Source organism: Rissa tridactyla, chromosome 2 (genome assembly GCF_028500815.1).
Source record: "Rissa tridactyla isolate bRisTri1 chromosome 2, bRisTri1.patW.cur.20221130, whole genome shotgun sequence".
Lineage (NCBI taxonomy): Eukaryota > Metazoa > Chordata > Aves > Charadriiformes > Laridae > Rissa > Rissa tridactyla.
In genome coordinates, this window is record NC_071467.1 from 118,851,709 (window position 1) to 118,878,291 (window position 26,583).

At 34.1% G+C, this 26,583-nt stretch overlaps 1 protein-coding gene across 11 annotated transcripts in view; it reads left to right on the forward strand.

Moving 5' to 3' along the window:
- ULK4 (unc-51 like kinase 4) overlaps window positions 1-26,583 on the forward strand; it is a 255,213-nt gene that overhangs the window by 1,509 nt on the left and 227,121 nt on the right. For 3 of the 11 annotated variants that reach the window (XR_008464756.1, XM_054190809.1, XM_054190810.1), the window contains exons 2-18: window positions 882-1,064; window positions 2,099-2,247; window positions 4,582-4,681; window positions 7,665-7,804; window positions 9,034-9,196; window positions 11,673-11,774; window positions 13,133-13,216; window positions 14,062-14,137; window positions 14,794-14,889; window positions 16,665-16,789; window positions 16,917-16,989; window positions 18,521-18,620; window positions 19,113-19,217; window positions 21,263-21,323; window positions 23,280-23,461; window positions 24,897-24,943; window positions 25,787-25,865. Coding sequence is in view for 10 of the 11 variants with exons in the window: in XM_054190809.1 (XP_054046784.1) it covers window positions 2,110-2,247; window positions 4,582-4,681; window positions 7,665-7,804; window positions 9,034-9,196; window positions 11,673-11,774; window positions 13,133-13,216; window positions 14,062-14,137; window positions 14,794-14,889; window positions 16,665-16,789; window positions 16,917-16,989; window positions 18,521-18,620; window positions 19,113-19,217; window positions 21,263-21,323; window positions 23,280-23,461; window positions 24,897-24,943; window positions 25,787-25,865 (1,671 nt within the window). In the remaining variant the exon portion in view is untranslated. The remainder of the gene's footprint in view (window positions 1-881; window positions 1,065-2,098; window positions 2,248-4,581; window positions 4,682-7,664; window positions 7,805-9,033; window positions 9,197-11,672; window positions 11,775-13,132; window positions 13,217-14,061; window positions 14,138-14,793; window positions 14,890-16,664; window positions 16,790-16,916; window positions 16,990-18,520; window positions 18,621-19,112; window positions 19,218-21,262; window positions 21,324-23,279; window positions 23,462-24,896; window positions 24,944-25,786; window positions 25,866-26,583) is intronic. The other 8 variants (XM_054190812.1, XM_054190811.1, XM_054190818.1 and 5 more) reach the window with 6 other exon arrangements.

The window sequence follows — 26,583 nt, forward strand, 5'->3', positions numbered from 1 at the left end:
CAGGTTTGAAGAATTCTTGCAAAAGAAGTTCAAGGAAGGGGCTGCGGTCATGTAAATTTTGGGGATAAGCTGTGGGTTGGCAATCTCCTTTGCTGGATACATTTCTAGGGCAGTGCTATTCTGGAATCTTTGTGTACTAGGGGATGACATTTGGGGTTATTGTTTTGGGTTTTTTAAGCTGTCCAGAAAAAGATCATAAAGAATGATATAATGATCTGCATGAATTGGAAAAGAGAGGTAGGAAAATGGAGGCCCCTGTCTGTTCTGATGCTGTATCTTTGTGACTTATTTTGGTATGTTTGGCAAACTGATTTTTGTATAATTACCTTGTTCTCATAGATAGCTGTACAAAAAAAGTCTTCCTATGTTATACTGGCTGTACCCAGTTGTTTACTTAGTGCTAGGTAAAATTATACTAAGGCTTTTTAATAGTAATGGTGAGATTTTTTCTTCTTATGGGAAGAAAGCTTTTGTCTTCAATAACTACCTTTGATAAAGGAAATCCTGGAATCATGATGTTCCTATGTGTGTTGTAAATTCTGGATCATCCGAATTGTACTGTGGCACCTGGCTGATATTCTGGCAAGAACCAGTATTGTAGTGACAGACACTTTGTTGTCTGCTGCTGCCCAATCCTTTGTTGTATTTTCAATTGAAGTCCTGTCTGAAAACTTGGGAATTCTCTAGTCTTCATTTTCGTCTTTCATTTGTCACTCTGGGAGCTTTGTGTCTTATGAAAGAGGTAAACTGCAATTGGGTTTGTGGTTTGTGATTAGGCATTTGGCAGCTGTATTGCTTAAGCAGCCCTTCCTCTCCATCCTTGCTGATCATTCCTGTTGCTGCGCTGCCCTCTCTAATATGCTGTTTTTCTATGGTTTTAGGATAACTACATTGAGAACTGGTCTTGTTGAAGAGAAAACAACAGTTTTACAAACAAAATGGAAGAAGTCATGTAGAGATGAGAGACAGCAACTCCAAATGGCTTGTAACTAATTAAATTGGTAGTTGGAAGAACTGGTCATTGGATGTGAAGTTGGCCTGGAGCTGGAAGAACTTACTACAAGGTGGTCACTGGGGACCTATAGAAATATATCCTATTTCTGGAATATGCTGACATTGGGATTCTGTATTCCATGCTCTTACCCCTGTGGAATAACCAAGGAGCATGATGGAAAGCTGACACAGAACTTTTCTTGTGTATTACAGTTACTTCAATACTTTGCTGTCAGTTCTCCCATTGCTTCAAGTATTCTCTGAGAAAATAATTGTGGAACAAAAGAATTGACTAGGTTTTTATGATAAACATCTAACTATTTAACTATACAAATGCCACTCCCTGGGTTTGCAACAAATGGCAATTGTTTCATTTGATTCAGTATGTAAATTAAAGCATATACAATTCTTGACAAAAATGATAGTTACAAATATAAATTAAATTTCTGTTGAGCTTCCTGATTCCCACAATATAACATTGGCCAACAATTTTACACAGCTTCTACTTGCAAGGAATTCTTTCTATCCATGAAAAGTCATTAATGCTGAGTCCTATAACTGGTAAAGCTACATTCAGCTTTGCATTGGTAGGAACACTAATAGTCACAAAGTCCAGTGTTTTTTCAGTTATGCTGATGACATTAGTTATTTGGCAGGTTTAAATTACATTGTGAAAAGTTGCAGGGGCATGTTTGCCTCAAGTGCCCTTGGGCAGAAGTGTCTTATTTGGCAAGGCTTTCAGCATAGACTATTTTCATTTGGATGGCAGTTTTATGTAGGGCATGCAATTTTAAGTTTGGTAGTATGATTTTTATTTACAGATAAAATATTTATAATTTGTGGCTACTGGCCCTCTGTAACTTTTTGAATGTGTTAAAAGCTTTGGAAGTGTAAAATACTATCGTCTGTTCAAAATTTCCTGAGAGGAGGCTTTCTGTCAAGTTTGATCTTGCTGAAAGTATATAATCCCTATTTTTAAGAATTGGGAGGGTAAATCCTGTATATCAATGGCTATTAAATTTGAATGCTTTCCCCCTCCCCCTTTCTTTAAAGGTTTATTTATTTATGAGACTAATTCCATGTTTGCAATCCATTTCCTGTACAGCATCCTTACATATGGAGAACTTCATTCTGTATGAGGAGATTGGAAGAGGAAATAAGACAGTTGTTTATAAAGGAAGAAGAAAGGGGACAATTAATTTTGTTGCTGTTCTTTGCACTGATAAATGCAAAAGAGCTGAAATAACAAACTGGGTAAGTGATGTTTTTTTCCTGCTAAATATGGGAAAAGATACAAAATCCTTGTAGCACAGGTAATATAAAGGAAAAAAAACCCATGTGCTTCTTTACATGGAGTTTGTCACCATTTAGATCAGCTTCTTAAGATTTTAAATTCTTATACTTTAAACAGTCTTATTTTAATGTATTTATTTCTTCATCTAATTTTATTGTTTAAGTCACATGCATAAACCCATGCTTACAGGCTTACTGTTTCTATGGAATGTCAGAGAACTTGTAAAAATGGTTACTTGCGTATAGTTGTTTGCTTTATTTTGTTATCAGTTGTTCAAATCCAGTGGTAGTAATACCTTCCAGTAAACAATAAATTTTTTACTTACTAATAAAAAAATATTTTTGATGAAGGAATAGCATTTAAGATAAATGGATTCTGTTTTGTAAAAGCTTGGCAGTTTTAAACGTACAATACTTTCTGAAAAAGAAACTGTAATTGGTACAGTTAGACATTTCAAATATTTTATTTTTCCATTAAATAGATTCTGTTTCTGTGGTGCGTTGCCCCTAGCTGGATGCCAGGTGCCTACCAAGCTTCTCTATCACTCCCCCTCCTCAGCTGGACAGGGAAGAGAAAATATTTTGAAAGACTTGTGGGTCGAGATAAGCACAGGGAGACCACTCAGCAATTATTGTCACAGGCAAAACAGGCTTGACTTGGGGAAATTCGTTTAATTTATTGCCAATCAAATCAGAGTAGGGTAATGAGAAATAAAACCAAATCTTAAAACACCTTTCCTCCACCCTTCCCTTCTTCCCGAGTGTAACTTCACTCCTGAATTCTCTACCTCATCCCACTGAGTGTCGCAGGGAAACGGGGAATGGGGATTGCAGTCAGTTCATCACACGTTGTCTCTGCTGCTCCTCCCTCATCAGGGGAAGGACTCCTCACAGTCTTCCCCTGCTCCAGCACGGGGTCCCTCCCATGGTAGACAGTCCTCCGTGAACTTTTCTGTTGTGGACCCTTTCTATGGGCTGCAGTTCTTCACGAACTGCTCCAGCATGGGTCCTTTCCACAGGAAACAGTCAGGGACAGACTGCTCCAAATGTGGGTCCTCCACAAGGTCACAAGTCCTGCCAGCAAACCTGCTCCAGCATGGGCTCCTCTCTCCATGGGGCCACAGGTCCTGCCAGGAGCCTGCTCCAGCACAGGCTATCCTCGGGGTCACAAGCCTCCTTCAGGTGTATCCACCTGCTGCAGCATGGGGTCCTCCACGGGCTGCAGGTGGATATCTGCTCCACTATCACCCTCCATGAGCTGCAGGGTGACAGCCTGCCTCATTATGGTCTTCGCCATGGGCTGCAGGGAAATCTCTGCTCTGGCACCTGGAGCACCTCCTCCCCCTCCTTCTTCACTAAGGTTGGTCTCTGCAGTGCTATTTTTCTCAAATATTCTCACTCCTCTCTCTGCCTGCTCTTCCCCAGCAGTTTCCACCCCCCCAGCTTCTTAAATAGGTTGTCCCAGATGCACTCCCTCTGTCTCTGATGGGCTCAGCCTTTGCCAGCAGCGGGTCCATCTTGGAGCTGGGTGGCATTGGCTCTATTGGACATGGTGGAAGTTTCTAGTATCTTCTCACAGAAGCCACCCCTATAGTCCCCCTGCTACCAAAACCTTGCCACACAAATCTGGTACAGTTTCATATTCCATCTCATTGTTTCTATGATAATTTGTTGGGCAATTAATGAATATGCATTTAAACATTTTGTTCTTAGAAGCATATTCGTCTTAGAAATCCCTTACATACCACGCTAAGATACAGAAGCTTCTGTAGATATTAGGCCATGTAGGTTTGATAGTAATACAGATTTCCAGGGACCCTCGAATGATTGCTCTTGCTTGATAAGATTAAGAATGATGGAAGAATTTCTTTTTACTTCCTCTTACTGTGCTCACCATATTGTCTCACACTTTTGTTCTCATTGAAGAAGAAAGTAGGAATGCAAGTTTGACTCCAAATTCTGATTGCCAGTTTGTTCTTGTTTAAGTGATGCAAGAAGGTTAAATAGTGCTTATAATTTTGGGTTGGGGAACTTCCTTCTTTTTTCTTTTTTTTTCCCTATATTTTTAAAACAGGTGAGTTGGGCAGGGTCTATGAGAAAAGTTATCTTTCCTCAACACACATGTAAAACTAAAATATTTGACTTGGAGAATAATTTTAGTGCACTGGAAAAGGTAAGAGAACAAGTAGTTGATCTAGAGTAGATTTGTATTGTCTTCCCCCTCTCCTGCCCCATAAATCCAAATATATTGCTTTTTTTTTTCCCCAGTTAAGTATGTTAAAAACTTTGTTCTAGGTTCGTCTGACTCATGAAATCAGACACAAGAATATAGTGACATTTCATGAATGGTATGAAACAAGCAACCATCTCTGGCTTGTAGTGGAATTATGCACAGGTAAGATAAGCTCATAAGATAATAATTTATAGAGTGAGTATTTGTAAGAGATTTCTTATAAAACAGTTACTCTACAACAAATACTTAGATCTTTGAAAAAGCTTAATAATTATCTGATTATTAAATTGAGAATCCTATTTATATCTAAAAATGTTTTTGCTTCTGGAAACATTTTCAGAAATCAATTGAAGTCATATTTCTCTTCTGCTTCACTGTGTATGTGTGTTAAATGTTAATTGATGTGACATAATGTTGGTTTTGAATAGCTGAAGAGATAGGGCTAGTCAGGGAAGCTTAAAAACAAATTGTGAATAGTTGGAGGGTAATTAAGTAAAAATTACTTGAGAAAAGTTTGCTAAGGACTGACAGCTTTGGCATTCTCTTTTCATTTTATAGCACACAATAATAGAGAGAGCAAGGAGCAAATCAGTTTATAATGTACAATGACTTAATATTGTTCAAATTATGTTCAAGTTAATTTTTTAATCAAAGGGTAGTTCTACAGCTAATAGTAAATTATGTAAGTTTTCTTCCTGTTCAGTAGAAGTATTTTGACTTTTATGTTAAGACTTTCATTTGGGAGCTCTGAGGACTTGAAACTGCATGAAGTGATTCATTGAGTTTTGATAGGTTCTCATCAATCTTAATAAAAGATCATAAAAGAAATCTTTTAAAGCTTTCTCTAATTGTGGTGACTGCATGTTTTAAACTCCAGATAGTGTGCTTTACTCCACATGGAAGGAAAAGAAGGCCAATTGTGCAAGTGATGCGTGTTAAAACTTTGGTATCTGGAATTTGTTTCATAGTAAAAGTCCATATTACACACAGCCTTTTTTTCTATCCAGAATTCTGTTTCAAAAATTACTGAAGAAGAGAAGCTACAAGTTCCGGGGTGGGGGGGGGGAAAGAGGTGATTCTTTCAATGATTAAAAGCTCACATGGAGGCTTTGGTCTATTTGCTCAGTCTAACTTACTATTAGACTAACTTAATATTTAAGTTATTAGACAGACAGCCTTTTATTAAGTACAGTTTGAACAATTATAATGTATTTTTACCTTGCAGTATTGCAGTTTGCTGCAAGGAGAGTGTCTTGAAGCTAACTTAGTTATAAATAGAATAAGACATGATTTTCTTATTAATTTTGTAGAGCCTTGAAAATAGCTTTTGAAATATGGAAGATCTTTCTCACTTGTCTCAAGGTGATAAAGTGAGTTTCTGTTATCAGATGCAGCATGCTTCTGTGTTGCTGGTTTCACGATTTTTCTTTTCTTTCTATATTTGGTCATATTATGGAATTATTATATGTATGGTCCTGTAAAATATGTCATAAAACCCAGTAATTAAACATGATGGAAAATTCTTTACTATAGCTTTGTAATAAGGGCTTAGTTTTAAAGGAATGGCTGATTTATTAAACAGTATTAAAAAGGCTTAGAAATAAAATGATTTTAATATTCATCAGTGTTGAATAATTTGAAGAATACTGTGATGACAGACCTTTTAGTGTTGCTATTCTCTGAAAGAAATTACTGAGCAAAGGAATAAAAGATCTAGTATCCTTTTCTATCAAAAACTCTCTTAATCCCTTTTTTCATTCAGGGACTTTTTTTATGTGCATGATTTGGCTAAGGTATAAATAATAGGAATATAAATAACCCAGGAAGTCCATAGATAATTCACAAAATACAAGCTGTAGTCTTAGGAGAACAGGTTTGGTGGTGCAGGAGTAGTAAAGGGCAAAATGACGTGGAGGAAAGGGATTTTGAGGAAGATGGGAATGTGGAGATTGGGATAGGAGACTGGGACAGGAAGGAGGAAAAAGACTGAGCAATGAGTTTGTGGGAAATAAACTTAGGATAAGTCCAAGTCCTGTGAACAGTTAGGACAGGAATGACTCAAATGGTATGAGTGTGATGACATACCTGAGAATCGGTGGGATGTGAGGAAGTAGGTGATGGGGGAAGACGAGGGATTTTTGCAAGGATGGAGAAACAGTAACAATCAGTGGGAAAAAGCATAGAGTGTGATTGTGAAGTCCAGGGAAAGACATGGGTGATAGAGGATATATGTGAGGGTTATTTGGAAGGCTTTGTTAGGTGTAATTTGATCAAAAAACAGAGGAAGGGTTGGGGTTGGTTGGAGCTTAGTGGAGAAGGACCGTGGTGATTTTGGAAAGACAGAGAAGGGTCTTTTGTTAGGATGAGAAGTCCAGAGAGATACAAGTAGGACTTGCTGGGCCAGGAAGCTGGGATTTGTATGAGAAACCTGGAAAGTGAAAGTTTAGTCCTGGGTATTTTTGTTTTGTTTTTTTTAATTTTATTTTTTTTTTAAAAAAAAAGAAAATGAAGAGAGAGGAAAGGATGAAAATGAAAGAGCTGGGGCACGTGAGTCAAGAATAAGTACTGTACTATGTGTGAAGAACAAACAAACAAAAATTATTTCTTGGATGATGCTGACCTCAGGATACCAGAATGTAACCCAGTTTTACTATTTCTGTTGCCTGTGAATTCAGTGGAAAATTGCATGTCATTAGCTTTAGTACTTGTTCACAGAAGTACTGTGACAGTCACACCAAGCCTGCTCTTGGTACTGTTTATTCTTTTAACTTATGCAGCAGGGTTCCAGTTAAGGAATTTGAATTAACCCACTGGGGGCTATTACATTGTGATGTGACAGAGTTTCTGGATTTCTTTTTTCCCTTCAGTTTCCTTTGTAAAATAAATCAATATTAAAGTAATTTGGAAGTCATGCACTCAATTATGGTAAAAACTAAGATTTTTGTCACAGTATTGGAAATAGATTATTTTTTTTCTCTACATCTTGGATTTCGTAACTATTGGATAATCTCAAGAAATATTTTTAATATCTACTGGTAATGATTTTTGCTTGATAGCTTTTGAAGAAGCTTGTGTAATGTACTTGGGAATTATTTGTATGGCATTTTGTTTATATGCACTTGCTACATGTGTAAACATATTTCAGGTGGTTCTCTAGAATCTGTTATTGCTCAAGATGAACACCTACCTGAAGATGTAGTGAGAGAATTTGGTGTTGATTTGATTACTGGTTTACACCATATTCATAAGCTTGGAATCATCTTTTGTGAACTGACACCTGGAAAGGTAAGAAGGATATTATTTATTAGGGGACAACTGCATGTTACTTTGTATGCCACCAGCATTTAATTCATTATTTCTGTTTTGACTCTTTGGAAGACGCTTACCTCAGATTGGAGGCCAGTTGAGCTTTATAATATATGTGAAGACAATGAGAGACAAGTCTATAGCTTGAATATTTTATGATCTAATTGATTTATTTCCCTGTTGTATATTTGATACAATTTGATAGATTGTCTTTGGTTTGGTGTACTAGTTTGAGTTAATGAAGTATTTTGGTTCTCTCTCCTCAGACATATAACTTCATTATTATGCCTGTTTTGTCATGCTGCAGAATATTTTGAATTCATAGAAAATGCTAATGAGAGAGTAAAGTTACTTAAACTTTATTTTTTAATAACCTTCTCTATTGTTTCCAAGTGCCCTTTAAGTTATCGTCTCACTTTTGCATAAAAATACAAATCTTTATGTAGTTCCTGATTTTGTGTGTGTGAAATTTATGTATAGTTTTTTCAAAGTCCATGTTTGGTTTTAGTTTATGTAGCAACCAGAATATAACTGTAAACAAAAATTCTTGCTTAACACTAATTAGTTTTGATCTTGATCTGTAAAATCTTGCACAATTATACTCAGTGTCTGTCATTCATCGGTCTAAAGGCAGTAAAAAAAAAAAATATTAATAAAGCATAATGGATAAATAAAGCCTCTGTGTTGGGCCAAAGAAGAATGTTGATGTAAAGTACTCCTTCGAACACAAAATACAGAGTACTAAAGTAAGACTGCTTCCCCCAGCCCCTCATCTGACTGAACGGGCTATTTCTCCAAACAATATTTTTGGGATTATGAAGCTTTTAATTGCGAGAATAAGCAGTGACTGCATAGAGAAAAATCTCATGGTCATTGGACAAAATCTTTGGCATTTTCTGCTAAATAAAATTAGAAAGATTGTTTTTTCCTCTGTTTGTTTTTACTACACTTGTGTTTTCCTATAGAGTTTTACTCTACTTCTACTTTCTTTTCTATAGTAGCATCGTTGTTCAATTAGATTTAATAATGAGTTAACAAAAGTGCATATTAAACCTCCTAAGGGTTCTGTTGTGAGATTCTGTAATTTTTTGGTTATAAGAAAAAAGGTGGTGTTGACTTAAAAACTTTCAAGTTTTGAGTTGTAAATTTCAGCAGTCATCAGTTTTAGTATATGATGCTTATATGTTGGATTATGTTTATTCTTCTAGATTCTGCTGGAAGGGCCTGGCACGTTGAAATTCAGTAATTTTTGCTTGGCTAAAGTGGATGGTGAAAACTTGGAAGATTTTTTTGCTTTAGTTGGATCTGAAGAAGGTGAAGGAGATGTCAGTGAAAGCACTCCACAAAGATACCCGAAAAATAGATTTCGAGGTATGATATTTTTATATCCAAAACTAACTTGCACCAAAGGAACATAATTAAAGTTGTAAAAAGCTTTTGTTTGCAGTAATTTGGAGAGAAGACCTTGAAATAAAATAGTTGTTCATTGTTCTCTTGGGGCTAACTAAATTTCTAGAGAAATGGAATAATTAATTCTGTTGTGTTATCATTTGTAAAGATTAATGTATTTGACTGTGTCTTTGCAACAGAAAGCATGGTCTGTACATTTTCTGTAAGGAGGTCTCACATATCCTGCATATGAGGAATTTTTTAAGTAAGCTCAAAACCAAAATTTTGCTCTTAAGGAAGATTGTTCAGAGAGATCATAACATACAGAGGGAACAACCTGGAAGTGAGTAGAAAGAAAAGAAACTGTATTTACAAGTATATGGTCGTAATTCTAATTTTCACAGAGCCAGTTTAACTGAGCTGGAAAAAATATACTTCTGTCTGCCATAAAATATATTCTTTTCCTGCTTTTTGTAAATAGTTTTCAGGTTATTTTTGGATTGAAGCTCATATGTAGGTGACAAACATTTGAAATCCTAACAAATTGAGTATATGGATGAGATCTGAAATTAATTAAAAATATTAATTCTTGGTTTGGGTTTGCTGAGTAGGCTTGATTATTAATTGCTGTTTGATGAAAACTATGGCGGGAAGAAAAATGCTCTGAAATACCTTTGGTCCTTGATGCATTTCACCTATCATTAACTAAGTACAGGTAGTAGAATTAGAATAACGAGAAGATCAGTAAAACTTTTGAAGTTCAGAGTTCAAACTGTAACTAGCTTTCCTAACTGATAAAATTGTATTTCTGACATTTAGTTGATATAGGACAGTGTATTTAAAATAATAATTAAAAAAAATTTAAAGGAAGTAGCAAAAGAATTACTGCATTACAACCTTTTTGGTTCCAGTTATAAAGTGGTAATTGTAGAATGAAGAAGTAACTGATATTGGAAGTATGATAAAGAAAAGAAGGGATTTAAAATTAATCCTGTTTTGTCTCAGAAAAACTTGAGGTATGGAATTATTTATGCACTTTTAAAACATCTGTGCTACAGATGCTCTCTGTAAGGTCTAGGACTAAATTCCTTTAACTTCCTGTTAAATGTATACACAAAATTCAGTAAGTACTACACAGAACTGCTGCTTCTTCCATTCGAGACTTTGCACTGCTGCTAGGTATCCATTTAACAATGGTTAAGATATTTGTTTTCATGATTTTATTGACATAGTACTTTCATGGTCATTTTTGCTGCAAATGGTCCAAGTGATTTCTAATTTGAGACTCCACTATTTCAGTACCTTTTACCTAAGAATGATGACTTCTTTTTAAAATATGAGAAAGTTATCGTGCTTTAGTTTCAACAGGCAGATCCATCCAAATGCAGTAGTCTGCAAAATGCTGTTATTTTTTCATTGAATAAGAAAAAGTCAGAAACTTGATTTTAATCTTCAGAATCTTTTGTCAGCATCTCAGAGCACCTCACAGACCTCTATTTCCAACATAATGGTGTGTTATAGCAGTTACTGTTATTAGGAACAATGGAATTCTTGGCAATATTTTATGGGAACAAAAAGAGCTTTCTTAATACTTTGCTGTCTCCTGCAGAAAGTCCATACTGGAAATATTAAGACCAAGAACAGATCTTTGTTCAGGAAGAAATACAAATCTAATCTCTTTCCTGTTGTCTTTTGGAACAGCTGTGTTCATGTGTATGTTTAATGACCTTTTGTCACTTAAAAAAATAAAACCCAAGAACAAAAGAATCCAAAATAAGCTTTTTTAAAGGACTACGGAATCGACATTTTTGCTGAGTTTGTGTAATTTTTTTTTAGGGATTTTTGAGAAATGAGTTAGTGGTTAGATGGGAACTACTGTAGAAATAGGAACTTCACAAAAAGGGTTTGTGAATAAACTGCTATAATTTGATATGGGAGATTTTCATAGTGTGTTAGTGTGAAAATAGCTATAATTAATTTAGATCAGTCATCCAGTCGGCTACCTTTGTAGAGTTTTCTGATTTCATGGAAGTTTATGTCTTGGGATAGCTTTTTAAAAAAATAATAAAATAATAAAACCTGATATAACATAATGATCTCTGTTACTCACATGAGAATTATGTTGGTTTATCATTCTGCTCAATTTGCTTTGCTCTGGAAGCTGTCAAGGTGTATCAAAACATTCTTTGCATTAGCACTGTGTTAGAAAAGTATAGCACAAGCCAGCTTGGTTAATTGAAGTGAAACAAACAAAAATAGCATATATAATCCTACATAATTCAGTAAAGATATAGGTGAGAAGCTCCTTTGAGACAATTTACATTTGGTATCTCAGTTTTCATTTACTAAGTGAAGATAATACCTAACCCACTGAAGTGTGGAGACAAAGTTTGAAGTGTTGAACAGGATGAATGCTGAATGAATAATCAAAGTGCGTTATACATGCTGTATTTTGTAGGCTCTCCATTATACACAGCTCCAGAAGCAATAAAGGGAGAAGACTTCTCCAAAGCCAGTGATCTGTGGTCCTTGGGATGTTTACTTTATGAAATGTTCGCAGGTTGTATGTTTATGTACCTATTTAACATCTGTGATAATGGAAACATAGGTTGTGGTCGCAGAATAAATTCTTGTTAACTTTCTAGCAAAGTTAAGACATAGAAAAACTTAAGACAAGTTTTAAAGATTTCTTGAAGAATATACTAACTGTACTTTTTTTTTTTTAAAAAAAGGGACTTCATCAAATAATTAAGTGAAGTAGTACTGTTAAGTTGTCCTTTTGACTGTGTTCTAAATACTATGATACTAACCAACCTGTATTGCTTAAATACTATGATTTAAAGTTTGAGCAGTCCTCAAATTCTGACAATGTAATGTTTTTAATCTCCTCGGTATTAAACTCTGGGTGTATTAATTTGACCTTTGAAAGAGAAAACTGTTTCACTAGTGTAAAACTGGAGTCATTGGGTTTCCTGCAGATAAAGTGGCTGCTAGCATTGGCTGCATCTGGAAGGAAAATTTAATCACAAAAGATAATTACAGTGTAACCTTCTGAAGACTTAATAAGCTGATCTGTAGGATCAACGTAGTTACATGATGTTGTGGTTTAACCCTAGTTGGCAACTAGGGCCACGTAGCCATTCACTCACTCTCCCCCCACTCTGCCACCCCCAGTTGCATAGGGAGAAGAGGGACAAAAAGGGACAAAAGCTTGTGGGTTGAGATAAAGACAGTTTAATAGAACAGTAACATAAAATAAAAATAATGGTAAGAGAATATACAAAATAAGTCATACAATACAATTATTCACCACCCAGTGATTAGTTGTCCAGCCCATCCTGAGCAGCGTTTGTGGATTCCCACGCTCCAGCCAACCGTCATTTATATACTGAGCATGACTTCTGTGGTATGGAAGCCTTTGGACAGATTGTCCTGTCTATGTTCCCTCTCAGCTTCTGTGGGAAACTGAAAAAAGTCCTTGACTTAATATAAGCATTACTGAGCAACAAGTTAGACAATGTGTATTATCAACATCTCCTACTAAATCCAAAACACAGCAGCTACTAGGATGAAAGTTAGCTCTATCCCAGCTGAAACCAGGACACAGACACTGAGATTTCTGCTTAGACCTTCTCCTTTTGTTGTCTCGTTGCTGATTCATACCAGGCTATCATGGTGACTTCCATCAAGCCATCTTTAGTGCCTGTTCTGTCCTTGGTCTCTTTTGCTCTTCATGCTAGAAGAATTTAATCCTAGGTTTTGTATTTAAATTGATAATAGAACTTGATAAATAGAATTCACGCTGAGGGTGTTTATTTCTTTGGATGTTTCCTTAGGACAATGAGCTCATCGTATATCATTGCATCTGACAGCTGTTTTGAAGTTTGCCTAATCTGTGAAATACACTTCTGTTTGTAGGAAGACCACCATTCTTCTCAGACAGCCTTTCAGAATTAATTGAAAAGATTTTCTATGAAGATCCATTGCCACCTAGACCAGCGGGTACTGTTCTGTTACTGTTTAATGAATCAAAACAGAGTAATGCTTACAAAGTTAAATTTTTGTTTTGCAGTATTTCTTCTGAGGCTGACTGCAAGAATCAGTTAGCTGTCAAGTGAATGTTAGCATTGCCTTCCTTTGATAGGAACATTTTCCCCATTACTGATGAATGCTTGTTTATCTGTTGACAAACAGGCATATAATTTAGTGTTAAGAATTAAAAGTAAATCTACCATCTGGGACTTTTTGATCTCAGACGTTCTGGGCATCGGTAGTATTGATCAGCCTCTTATATTATTGGCTCTTTTCAGTTCCTAGTGATGTAGTGGAAACAGTGACCTGTAGAATTAAAACTGTTCTTACTTGCTTCAGTTCTGTGAGGGATTTTGTTTTCAAAGTGTATAAAGTGCATTTCATAGTTCTGAGCTCTCGGAATTGGAGTCTTTCTCAGTTAAATGAGAATTTTGGAAACCTCTGTTGTATAATAGGGCGCAACAATGGTCCTTTTTAAAATTATCATGGTTAGGGGAAATTTAATTTCGATTAAAGCAGATTTCAACTCCACTTTATTTCTTGCCAATAGCTGTATGATAACTGGAGGGTGCTTTTTTAACATATAAACAATTTTAATTAGTTTGAGCATTGGTGGTTTTATTGGGGGGGTTGAGAATCCTTTGACATGCAAAGAGTGTATATTTAGGATTCTCCATACATTCAGATTTTTTCAGATGAAATTACTATTAAATAAAACTTTTTAAACATCATCTGTAGGTAATGATTTGATCTACATTGTGTGATGGCTGATTTTGCTGCCTAATACTTATATTCTCAAGTGCTTCTATTTACAGGTTCTGTTTTTCACAAACCTTCTGCTGAGTTTGTTAGTTTGCTTGATGGCTTGCTTCAAAAGGATCCTCAGAAAAGGTAAACTGTCCAATCCATGATAGTTGTTTACATTGTCTTTTTTCACCTCTGGAAAAAAATAATTATCATGATACTATATGTATAGTAATTTGTAGATTATAAAGAATGAAAAAAATCATTTAATCTCTCATACAAAAGAACAAATTGTGCATTTTCTTATATGAAGATATACACAGTTAATGTTTTGATTAAGTATGTCTTTGTATTTTTGTACCCGGTGATAAATACATAACTTTGTAACAGAAATGATGGGCAGTTTTAAAATTGGATGGCTTTTGCTTTTTCAGAGCAATGAGCACATCTATTTTATGAGGCTTTGATTTATAGCTGATATGGTTATATTGTTAAATAACATAAGATTGTAATTTATAGGGTAGCTCCGCTAATTTACATGTTGGGATTGGCTATGCGGTTTCCTTCATTCTTAGCCTCATACCTCTGAGTTGCATGAATTACCCATTCTGATTTGAGGCAAAATGTTTGTCCTGTAAGAAAACTTTTGTTGACGAAATAAAAGCGAAAAAGAGGATTAATTGCTCTGTAGTATCACTACAGACTAAGTGCTTTGTAGTGTTGAAGACCTAGTCTGATATCTCTCTGTAGAGGTGTACTTTGACACTGTTTTTTCAGTTAGTTTGTTTGTTGCTTTTCAAAAGGCTGAACTGGACAGACCTATTGCAGCATCCATTCTGGAAAGGATCCCTTAGCCATTGTGGTGGTGATTCTGCAGACAGCCAGGGCACAAGCTCAAGGTAGTGAGTGTTCAAGGAAGGCTTCTTTTATAGTAAATCTAAGCAAACCAATATTTATATATTTTTATACTGGTTTTCTGTAAATTTTCCTGCTTTTGAATTTTGCTTAGGATTTTCATGTTGTTAACTAGTTGGTGAATGGAGTTTTACATCATTCAGTGATCCAATGTGGACGCTTAGAAATTATCCTATTAGTGTATTACACTGTCTGTTTGCTTTCAACAGAATGTGTTAAAATTTACTTCTGAACTAACCGCTGTCATTTTTTCTAATTTGTTTATATAACAATAATGCACAATAATTTGACTTATAATTTTTTTCTGAAAGCTTTTGTAGAATCTTATAAATGTGGGTCAATTTTATCTCTACTGATTTTTTTTTTGTTTGTTTTTATGCATTAGGCTTAGAGCATCACAAAGCCTATCAGTATAGCATCTTAGATTTGTGGTTCAGCCTTATATCCTTGCAAATGCAGATGACCCATATTCTTTGCTTATGACATAAAGCATTAATCTAATGGTTTTTTTTCTGAATTTGTAATATTCTATACTGCTACATATGCAGAAGAACCCAAACCTTTTGTGAATAATACGTTCTATGTATTAAAAAGTTAGGCTTCTTCAAAACATGTTACCTTGCTGTTTTTTGTTTTTAATTTTGAATTAGGGTATTTAGTGTTGATTTTTTTATATTCTTTTGTCCTAAATATTTGAAAGATACTTTAGGTTCCAATCTAGGGAACTAACGTAAAAATAGGTTTTTGGTTTTTTTAGATTGCTAAATGTTTTTGTGTTGTATCTGTTTTAAAACTTTGTGTTGTGTTGCTTAATACCTATTTCTGGTACCAGTGCTGCAATATTTTTGTTATTAATGTTTGTTCTAGTTTGAGAGCCAGCTCTTTGTCTTTTATTACTACTTTCACCACAAAGGCAGATAAGAAGTCATGATTTAAAGTTTATAACGCAAAGTAAGAATTTATTCAAGGTTTTAGCAAGACTTATGTCAGCCTCTGCCACAGCGCTCATCATTGAGGAATTCTCAGATAATTAGTAGAATCTTAATCTCCCACATTTGACCTTACTCTTGAGGGTTTTCTGAAATATCCACTGAGGTATGCACTAATTAACAAATATGACAAATGTAAGACATGGGCTTGACATGCAAAAGAAGCTCAGTACTTTTCTAGCTGTGAGGCCTGTGTATCTATTTTCTTCACAATGTGGGTTTGATTAATATTTGATATCCTGTAGATCCTTCAGGAAGGTTATAGGACCCAGTTCCTTGTGAATAAGAAAGGGGTATGTTTAAAAAATCCAAACAACCAAAATCAATAAACTTGCAATTAAGCATGATATGTAAATCATTAAGCAAAAAAAAAAAAAGTTTTTATTAATCTATATCTAGGCTACAAACTTCATTATCAGAAGTATGTTTGTTGTGACTTTTTCCAGTGAAGATTAATTGGTCTCTAAAGCTTTTAATATTTCTTTATTGCTCTGGTACTATGGGGTAATAATTTAGCTTTTCTAGTTTCTTTCATTCAAGTTGTATGGAGGGAGACAGAGAATTTTTAGTATTCTCCAAGTAACTTGCTGTAAACTTATTTTTCATCATCGCTGTTACTAATATAAAAAAAAGGTGTAGCACATCTTACAATAGTATGCTGATCTAGAGAATGACCGCTAAATTCTATGCTAATAATTGTAACAAATAATGCATATGATCCCTCCTTTTTTTTTTTTTAATCTGTGTAATTAATATCTTTTATTAAACAGCAGTGAAGACACAGAGTCATCTGTGGCTTGGAGTGCCAAAGAGCCAGTGGATACTCATAAAAATCTAGATAACCTGTCATCTTCAAGAGCAAATAACAAGCTACCAAGCAATTCTTTCAAAATAGGTAATACTATTCATTACATTATTTTCAATTATTTTGTTCCCATGAATTTTGTCGATCTTGATACCATGTTTATTCTCTGTTTTATTTATTTTTAATTTCTGAATGCGAGTTCATGTTCTCTTTTCAGTAGAAACTCAGACTGAATTGCGCCCAAAGAGTGCAGTTGATGGTGAATCAAATGAATCAATATTTCTTCTCAGGTATGAAAACCTAAAGAACAATTAGAAAACCCTTGATACCCTTTATGTTGTTGTTTTGTTTTTTTTTTTCCTGTCTCTTCAGACATTTTATTGTGATGTTTGTAACATTTTGTGTTTCCTTTTGAATTTTCTATCACCAGTTTCATTATTATTAAGATACCTTTGAAGAGCTACTAAAGCAGTGCATGCAAATAAAGCTACGCTTTTATGGCTTTGTTACATTGGTTTTTGGAAGTAGGGTTTTGATTTCTTAGCTATTTGTCTAAAGAGAATAATTTATTTAGAACTTTCTTTCCTTCTTACTATATATGAGAATATGCTTTAAATATGCTTACTTTAAATACACAAGAATAAGCACTCAGTTTATAATCCACTAATAAATTCTGCCCTCAGCTTTTCATCACAAGCTATTGGTAACAATCTACTAAGTACTACATAGGTATTAAATAAAAAATAGTGATTGGTTTAACAGTGATTTGTTTTAGTTGAGGCCTGATTCTGACACTTTGTACTAGCTTTCAAGCCAGGAAGATTATCTAGTAAAATAGGTTTTGTTCTTGTATTCATCAAGCAGAAATATTCCAGTTTAAAATTAAATAGTCTTTCAAACTTCTTGTGTAACCTGAAATAGGGTTATTGTGCATGATAGCGTATGTACTTTTCCAGTTATTTCAGTCGGTTTTAATAAAGTATTACTTCTCAGCATAGATTTTTCATGAGTATCTTTAATTTTGTTTGGTGTTTATGTTTTTAATTTAGTTGCTTTTTCTAGTAAATAAAACTGATTTGCAGCTAAATGTGTATATTACTTTCTGCTAATCAAGAGAACACATTAATTTGAAGTTGTTGATTAAATTAGCTTCTTGGCCTGCCACTTCTAATAATTCTAAAGTTGATTTTAAATACTTTGATTTAAATTAATATATACTACAAAAAATATATTCGCTAGCAGCTTTATGAAAATTGCAAATCTGCAGTCTTTTTGTCTCTCATTTCTTCATTTTCTAATTAGAAAACAAGATTTTTTAAAAAAGAAAAACTGAAAAATAAATCCAGTTCACATTCATACACGAGAATCAGGCAGTTTTTAATTCCCATTACCTAACCAAGAATTGGCAGTCAGAAGAGAATAACATGAAATAAATTGCAGTTTTTTGTCAAGTTAATTCCCTTTGTATGTTGTTTGTCATTAGGAATTAAGATAATCATGTTTTACCATCCAGCTTGGAGAACTGACTATGGGTGAGAAAGTAATCAAATTACATTCCTTTAACATAGGAAAAAACAAACAAACAAAAACCAAACCACATAGTCCTTCCCATTTCTGACAAACAAATCCTGACCTTGTCAGGACATATTAAAGACAGGAACTTCATGTTTAGTTGATGGAGCAGGAATAGCATCATTTGTGTTGGTGAGCTTTGAAAGTTTACTGTATGGCATGAAAGCTTCAAAAGAACAACAAAAAAAGTAGCTTGCAGTAAAACTTAATCTGTGTTCTTTGTCTTTTTTCTTTTTTTCTTTCTTCAAGTTCTCGTCCCACTCCTAGAACTAGCACTGCAGTAGAAGTAAGTGATGCTACTAATGCCCCAATCCAAAATTCTCCACAAAGAGACTCATGCTTGGAAAAGGTGAGTAGATAAATAATATTAAGGGACGGTGGTATCTTTATAGTTAGAATTTTGGCCTGTGTCTTTGGCAAAATCAACTTTCTTCTCCATCCTTCCACAATTATAACAGGAAAGCAGTTCCTTAAGTGTGTAATTTATTTAAAAAAAAATAAAAAATTGCAGAACTTCAGATGTAAGAATTAAGCAAGATGCTAAGTCTCCTTTTTCCAGTGTATAAAAGGGATAATGTTATCGTCTTTCTTCTCAGTCTACTTTTTTAAACTTAGGTTGCAAGCTTTTTGGACCCAGTATTTTTTCTTCCAACATGTTTTTTTAATCATAATTTTTAATTGATCCTATCTGATACAACATATATAAAAAGTAATGTAGAATATGTTGTTAATATGGTGAAGCTGTTTGGTATAATGTTGAAACGAAATACTTGGGAAATAAACATAAACTTTCTTTTTTTGGTGCAAAATAATTTTTTAAAAAACTTTGTTCTTGTTCTAGGCTAAAAATATGTGCTCAAGTCAGCAGGATATGGAGTCAACATTGAAAGAGCTCATTTACACTGAATCTGATCTTATCGTAACACCGATCATTGACAATCCAAAGGTATAGCAAAATAAAATATAATATTCAGGAACTTGTGGGTGAGGCTATTTTTACAGATAAATCTTTAATCAGGGTGAAACTCCTTTCCTGTATTTTGTAATTTTAAAGCAGTTCCACCCAGTCATCTGGCAAGCTCTCATGAAATTTTTTGGCAGTCTTTTATAATCCTATTGTGTTGCTAATTTGGAGAACTGAGTTATTTTGGGGTTGAATACTAGTATTAAATAATGTCTTACAACAAATAGAAACTACTAAGTGCTGTGTTCAGTTCTTTTGTAGATTTGTTTTCTGATAACTTGCTTTGATATCTATTACTTAAATGAACACAAAACTGAGTGTGTTTTGGGTATACCCAAAACAAGGGCATTTATGAAGCCTTCTAGATTAGGAGTTATACCTTTATGAAATAACTAAACTTTAGATGTGATAATGTTTCTAATAAATATGAACTTATTTTCTCTGGAAAAGAAGACCTGAAGTTACAAGAAATGTCCATCCAGTTTCTGTCACATGGATTCTAATGTGATAATGGTTTGTGATGAGTCTCTTAAGCAGAGACTGACACTTGATTGGCAGCAAAGGGAAGACCAAAAAAGAATTAGACCTCGGCACTGTAATGACACTGTAACTTGTTTGTATGGGCATATGTGTAGTATTGGTAGAAGGAATAATAGGCAAAAGCTCATTTAGTCTTCCTTTTATTTCTGTGAAAAAAAAAAAAATGAAGTAATTTTAGCAACTTTACTCAGTAAGTGGCAGATGCAGGAAATGCAAGATATTTCATCAGAAGCGAGCATCTAGCTCATTAGGAAAGTCTTACAGCCTTTAGTTGCTGTATTGCTTTAGTATAACAATCTTTTTGTGGGTTTGTTTTAATGGAATTCCTAACACTCTCAAAAATTAAAAATCTTACGCAGTGAAGTAAAGTAACTGCCTAACAATACCGTTTTAATGTGTTTGGGGTGGGGGATGCTGTTGCCAGTGGAGAATTTCAAAGGTAATGATACATTTGAACGCCACCTCGGTAAATTCTCAGTTCTGTCTCAGGACTCTGACACGAAGCTTGAGCCTTTCACTGCTTCTCTTCTTACTACAAGTATAAGAGATGAGATTAGGGGTAAGTGTACGTACTAGTGCGCACATGGAGACTAATCTTACCATGCAATGCCAGACTCAGAAGCAACGCAAAATAGCCCACTAAATTCCAGGGACATGTAATCAGAGTCATTGCATACTTGGCGATCTTCAGACTAAAGGATGATACTGATACCTGGTAAAGCTGAAGAGCTTGCAGTTTAATCTCCTGGAAAGGGATTTACTCAATGCTGGCAGAATTTTAAAATTGAAATGTCATCTTATATTGTAAAATTTCCCTGTGTTCTGCAGATCTGTGGAATTGAAGACCTTGTTTAGAAAATAGCTCTTTAGTTATGCTGAGGTTACATCTGTCAAAGGCTAAATTCCAGTATACAGTTATCTTTTTTGTATGCTTTAGTTACTGAAAAATCACACTCAAATGCTCAGTCATTGAGCAGTCATCCACTTTCATGATGTAGCAGAAAATGGTGTGTTGTGGGGGAAAACCCCCATACCTTACAAATGATTAGTTGGTGATAATATGACTTCTTATGTTCTACAAAGATCCGTAGAAAGATATTTACTGTATGGCAATGAATTGCTAAAACATTTCATGAGCTCTCAGCTGTATAGTTCCTTTCTGTGTCTTTTTAAATCCAAATGCAAGTATTTTTCTGCATACAAGCAAGACAAATATGCAAACTGAAAAAATCCTATCATTTTATATTCCCATTTAAAAAAACTACTTAAATGGAAATACTAACAATTTAATTAAAAGCATAGAGTTAAATCTCAAATACCTGCTTGAAATACATACCAGAGAACACTGGAAAATGCTTCAGTAAAGAGCAGTGGTTTGTACACCCATCCTGTATAATTTTTGCATCTTTGTGTTCTCATGTTCAACTACTCAAACACTTCCAGAAATGTATTAAAACTATTTGTAATGTGTTTGTTTATTTTTCCAGATAATGAAGCAAGTGCCAGTTAGATTTGACTTCAAAACTTTACATATACCAACATACTCAGGTATGGATCTGCTGAGGTTGTTAAAACTTAAGTTCTGCATATGATGGTGTAACTCGCTATCACAAAACTTATACCCTCCCTTTGTAGATGATGAACTGTCATAGTTGGAGAACTCGTTAACTGTTCTGAAACTGAAATTGCATACGTAACGTTTTTAGCTAGACCAACTCTGAGTAGACTTTTCAAGTGCTAACAGTTATATGCTCTTTCTCTTCTGCCTTCTCCAGTTACAAGCCCATGTTCAAAAGCTTTTAAGATAAGACAATCAACAATTTTTTAGTGTGGGAAAAGCAGCGTATTTTTTTCCTGTGTTATTTTTTGTAAACAACTGAGATACTTTAAGTAAAATATTCAACCAAATAGATTAAAATTTGACAAAGGTAGAGAAACAAATGAAAACAGGATCTTAAAGTGTGCAGTGTTGATATAATACTAGGCAGCCTTGCCAGTGACATTTTTAATAATGAAATGTTACGGGAATCATATCCCAAAAGGTACTGTGGAGTTGTTTTCGATTTGTTGTTGTTTTTAATGTCTAGAAAGGCTGCTGTTATTTCTGAAAACAAAAGGCTGCTCATTGTCATGAGTGTAACATGGCTTCCCCTGGAAAACTTCCTCTGGTCCAGTTAAGGAAGTACTATTACACTTTACTGTGCTTGAAGAGGGATATCAGACAGATATGCAGTCCTTCTAGAATTCATATTGCACCTCTCCCTAGACATAAAAGTTCCTTTTTTCTATCTATAAAGTATGTACTTTGGAGAGTTAATTTGTTGAAGAGATTTTATAGTTGAAAAGGAACACAACATCCCCCAGTCTCCCAATCAAGATTGTAGTAACGGAATATATTTTTAATTTGGCTAACATCCCAGGCAAAAATGATCAGAGTCAAGTGCCTAAGGGGGTGGTATTTTATTTCATATTGCATTTAAGTAGCTAAATTATCAGACTGATGTTCTGATATGTTTAACTATTGTTGTCTGTATTTGTTTAATATGGGACAGTGTTTTTTATGGTTGTAACAATTCCAGGGTTGTGGCGTTTTTTTGGAAAACTTTCTGATTGTTTTTGAAGAATTTGGTGCTGCTTGTCAATAACTATTAAAGACAGTGTGGAAAAATTAAGATACATACCTGAAATCCAAACCTCTTTTCAACTTTACTAATGTAAATTATAATTGCCTTCATTAGTAGGTGTTGTTACTTAAGTGTAAAATTGGAGTGAAAACCAGAAGACATGCTCTTAAATATTCTGTACTGGGGTATATCAGGATGGCAGATAAGTTGTTAATGAATAAATAACCAAAACTGAGGGAATGTATGGCTGCTAGAGTGAAGTTATTCATTGAGACTAATTAGGATGTCTTTCAAAATTCTCTGTTTATGTACAGTGGTCAGTGAATTGAACCACAGGATTTATGTTAATTATCCTAGTGACTTGACTTCTTTGTGTTCCTCCTGAAGTCATCTATGTTCTGATACTACTAAGGCTGAACTAGATGGATACCTACAATATGAATAACTATTTACATGTTCAGTTTATTGATTCTGAGGAGATTTGACTGACTTTCATTAGTTTTTGCCTCAAATTTACTCTAATGAAATTGCATATTCTTAAGAGTTAGTAATGATTAAGGACACTACTACCTTTCCTAAATATAGTGCCAATAAATGTTTACTTAAGTGAAGTCCAAGGATTTAACAGGGTTGCACTTTCAAAAATGTTTTGAGGCTTTTATTGTTACCTTTTTATGCTTTGTTTCTCTTCTTACTTCTTTTTTTCATTTCTATAATCTTCAGATGTGAATTATCACATTTGTTTAATACTTTAAGTACTAAAATTGTAATTAGATTCAAACTTTGGAACTACTTATTCACGTTGATGTTACTTTCTGGTGTGTTAAAGCAACATCAAAGATCCATTGTCTTTAATTACTTGTTTGCTTCTTATGGTTAGCTGAGAAGTTATCATCTCTGAAAGACATGGACTGGAATGACTTCTTACAACGAGTATGTTCACTGCTTGATTCCATCGAGAAGAATACAGGAGCAGCACGTTCTAAACTGAACTTACTGTATTATCTGTGTACTGTGGCTGTCCACAAGGAAGTTGCAAGCAGGCTAATCAGCTCTCAGCTGGTAAATAACAAAGCTTTGAAGGAATCAGCATGATTTACACACTTGCCATTTTAGCAAAAATCAGGCACTTTTAGTTATATTCCAAGAAATCATTGGTGTACTGACAAAAATAACGTGGCAAATTTAGTATAAAGTAATGAAAAAAACCCCAAACCCTAAATTCCACGTCATGTTTTTTAAAGGAACTGAGGGGAAACTAATTCTTTCTCTTAGATTTCAGATGGATTTACGTGTAGATTTGTTGTGTTAGTAAAAAGGTTAGGGTAAAAACTAGCCTTGATGAGAGTGTGAAATAACATATGATGAAATGTTAGTCTTTGTAAATCATTAAATGCCAGAGAAGACTGAAAAAAGGTCACATTTCAAGTGTTAAATCAATTTTATTTGGCCATATGTCTGTAAAGAAGAGCAAGAAAAACTTTCTAAAACACAAACAGTAAAACTTTCAGTTTTCAGCAGTTTTCAGCACAGCTTCAAAGAGGGAGCATTCTCTCTAAACAGTCTGTTTTAGTGTATACTTAAACAGTGACTTCACCTTTAAAGAACCATTTTCTGTTAGATAAAGAGTTTTACTAGTATCCTCTGTAGCGGTTTAACATATTTCTGAGTGTTGCGTGTGCAGAAGGGAAATAGGCTTATTTTTCCCACTATGTAAAAACTTTGCAGAGGCTATTCTGAGATGTGTACTTTTCAATTTATTTAATAAAAAGTAAACTACCTCGTTCTCCTACGTTTACACTAAAGCACCTAAGTCATACTCTGACACATGTCATCATTGGATATAGAGATATTAAGGGCAAAATTGCACTGCCAGGAAAAATTCAATGAGGAACATTCAGGTTGCCATAGAATTCATGTGAAAATGGGAAACAGAATTGCTGGAAGGTGTATTCCGTTATCATTGGAGAATTTTTTCTGGGGAAAATAATCTGATAACTGAATTGCCAATTAACAGAACAGTTTAGAAATGAGTTAGTTATTATGTAGTTTGGTTCTTAAGTGGCTAATTATGTGTGTTATCACTCCATTCATTATTCTAGTATGTGCCAACTGTTTTTGTCCATTCTCACATAATAAATTTAATTTGTTAAGTACTTGTTGGGTAATAGTATATGATGATCTTTGTGTTTGTAGATTGAAAGTATCAGAGATTCTTTTCCTCTGCATTGTGTTTTTTCTTTTTTTAATTCACTGATATATGTTTAGCAGTTTAGTTTAAAGCAAGAATATAGAAAGAAATTATATTTTTTACTCTCAGCCTTTTTTTTATCATTTGGATAGTATCAACAGTATTTGTCTATTATAATACTTTTTGCAATTGTTACCCAAATACATTTTTATGAAATTACTGATATTTCGATTTTTTTTTTTTATCATTGGGATGTATCTGGTCACTGAAAATCACTAATGTATATTTATCTTGTTTAAATTATAGTTTCCTATACTGATACAGCAGCTGCGTGCAGCCGCCAACTGGGATATGTAAGTAAAAATTATTTTAAATTGATTTTTTTCAAATACTGAATTATCCCTGAATTTTATTAAGGATATTCTTTCACAGAGTATTTGAGGAGTGTTTTAGCCTGTCAGACTGCTGTGGTACCTGACTGGCAGCGTGGTGGTGTATATAACTTTGAATCCTTTCAGCATTTGAATTAATAATATATTGCTATTTCACGGGACTGAAGATTATAGAAAATATCTGAAATTTTATCTAGAAGTTATATAACTTAGTGTATCAAATAATGTTGCTTAAAATCATTGAATAAACCAACCCATACCATAATAGTAGTAAAAGATCTAGAATGGTAGCTTTAAAAAAAAAAAAAGGCATTTTTTTTTTTTTAAATGCATCAGAAATAGTTCAATGTCATAGTGCCCTCTGCTGTTTGTTTCATAAATGTTGTTTTTATTATTCCAGTGTTTTCTTTAATGAAACATTTAAAACTGATTTGCTGATACAGTTTTAACTTCTGTTTTCTCAGCTATATGAAGAAGTTTAAAATGATCTATAGGGGTTTTCTGTGTTATAAGAAAAGTGAGCATGAGCATGACTGATTAGTAAGACTATAACAAACTAAAGAGTCTTCATTCTTCAGTGCTAAAGGAAAGAAACATATTTATGCATGAATTTATGACTAAATGGAGCTAAAATAATGAAATAATTTGATGATACAAAGAAAATAGAAATAAGAGGAAAATCTGAGCTGTAAATAGCACTTCAAATATTTCCTGCCCTTAGCAATCTGTGTAAAATATAAACAAGATGTAATTGTTTTTGAAATAGTTTTTTGTGCATCTACAAAAAATTTATTTGATATGCAGACGTGCCAAAGTTGCTCGAGTGATTGGTTTACTGGCATTACACACATCTGAACTTGGAGAAAATGTACCTGTTTCTGAGGTAATGTTCCTTTTTTTTTTTTTAATTTTTTTTTGGTTTTTTTGGCAGGGGGAGTTTTGTTAATGCTTTTACTATTTATGTCAGAAACTTCACAGCTTTTTTTCTTTGTGAACGATGCTTTATTTTTTCTCATATGTGTAAATGTGAGTGTAACTAATTCAATTAATTAAATTCATAAACTTCTGAGTCTATTCTACGTAGTTGTCGTTCTGATCTTCACTAACCTGTGGCAGAACTACCCACCAATGATAAAACGAGCTTTTTTTCTCTCCTTTTCAGAAAATTAAGTAGCCACTGTCAAACTTATTTTGAGTGTGTGTGTAACAAGAAGGAAGTGTTGACGTATTTGGTTAACCTGATATGTAATTATTATAATTAGTATAAAAATAGTACAATTGATTCTTAGAAATCCTTTTTTCAAAAACATTTGAGATTCCTCACAGTTCCTAAGGAATGTATGTAATGAAGGGCAAGTCATTTTCTTTGGAGAAGAAAAGTTGGGTTTTTTTTTTTAATTCTTTTTTCATTTTGCATGTTTAGCAGTTGACTTAAACAGAAGACTGATTAGACGAAGTGATCTTACTGTCTTTTCTTTTGCATGTGACACATGCACACAAACTGTGTAACTGTTATGGTTGAGAAACCTACAACAATTTATTTTCTTAGACAATTATTCTATCACCCGATGACCCCTCCGCACCTGGGAAAGGGAATCCGG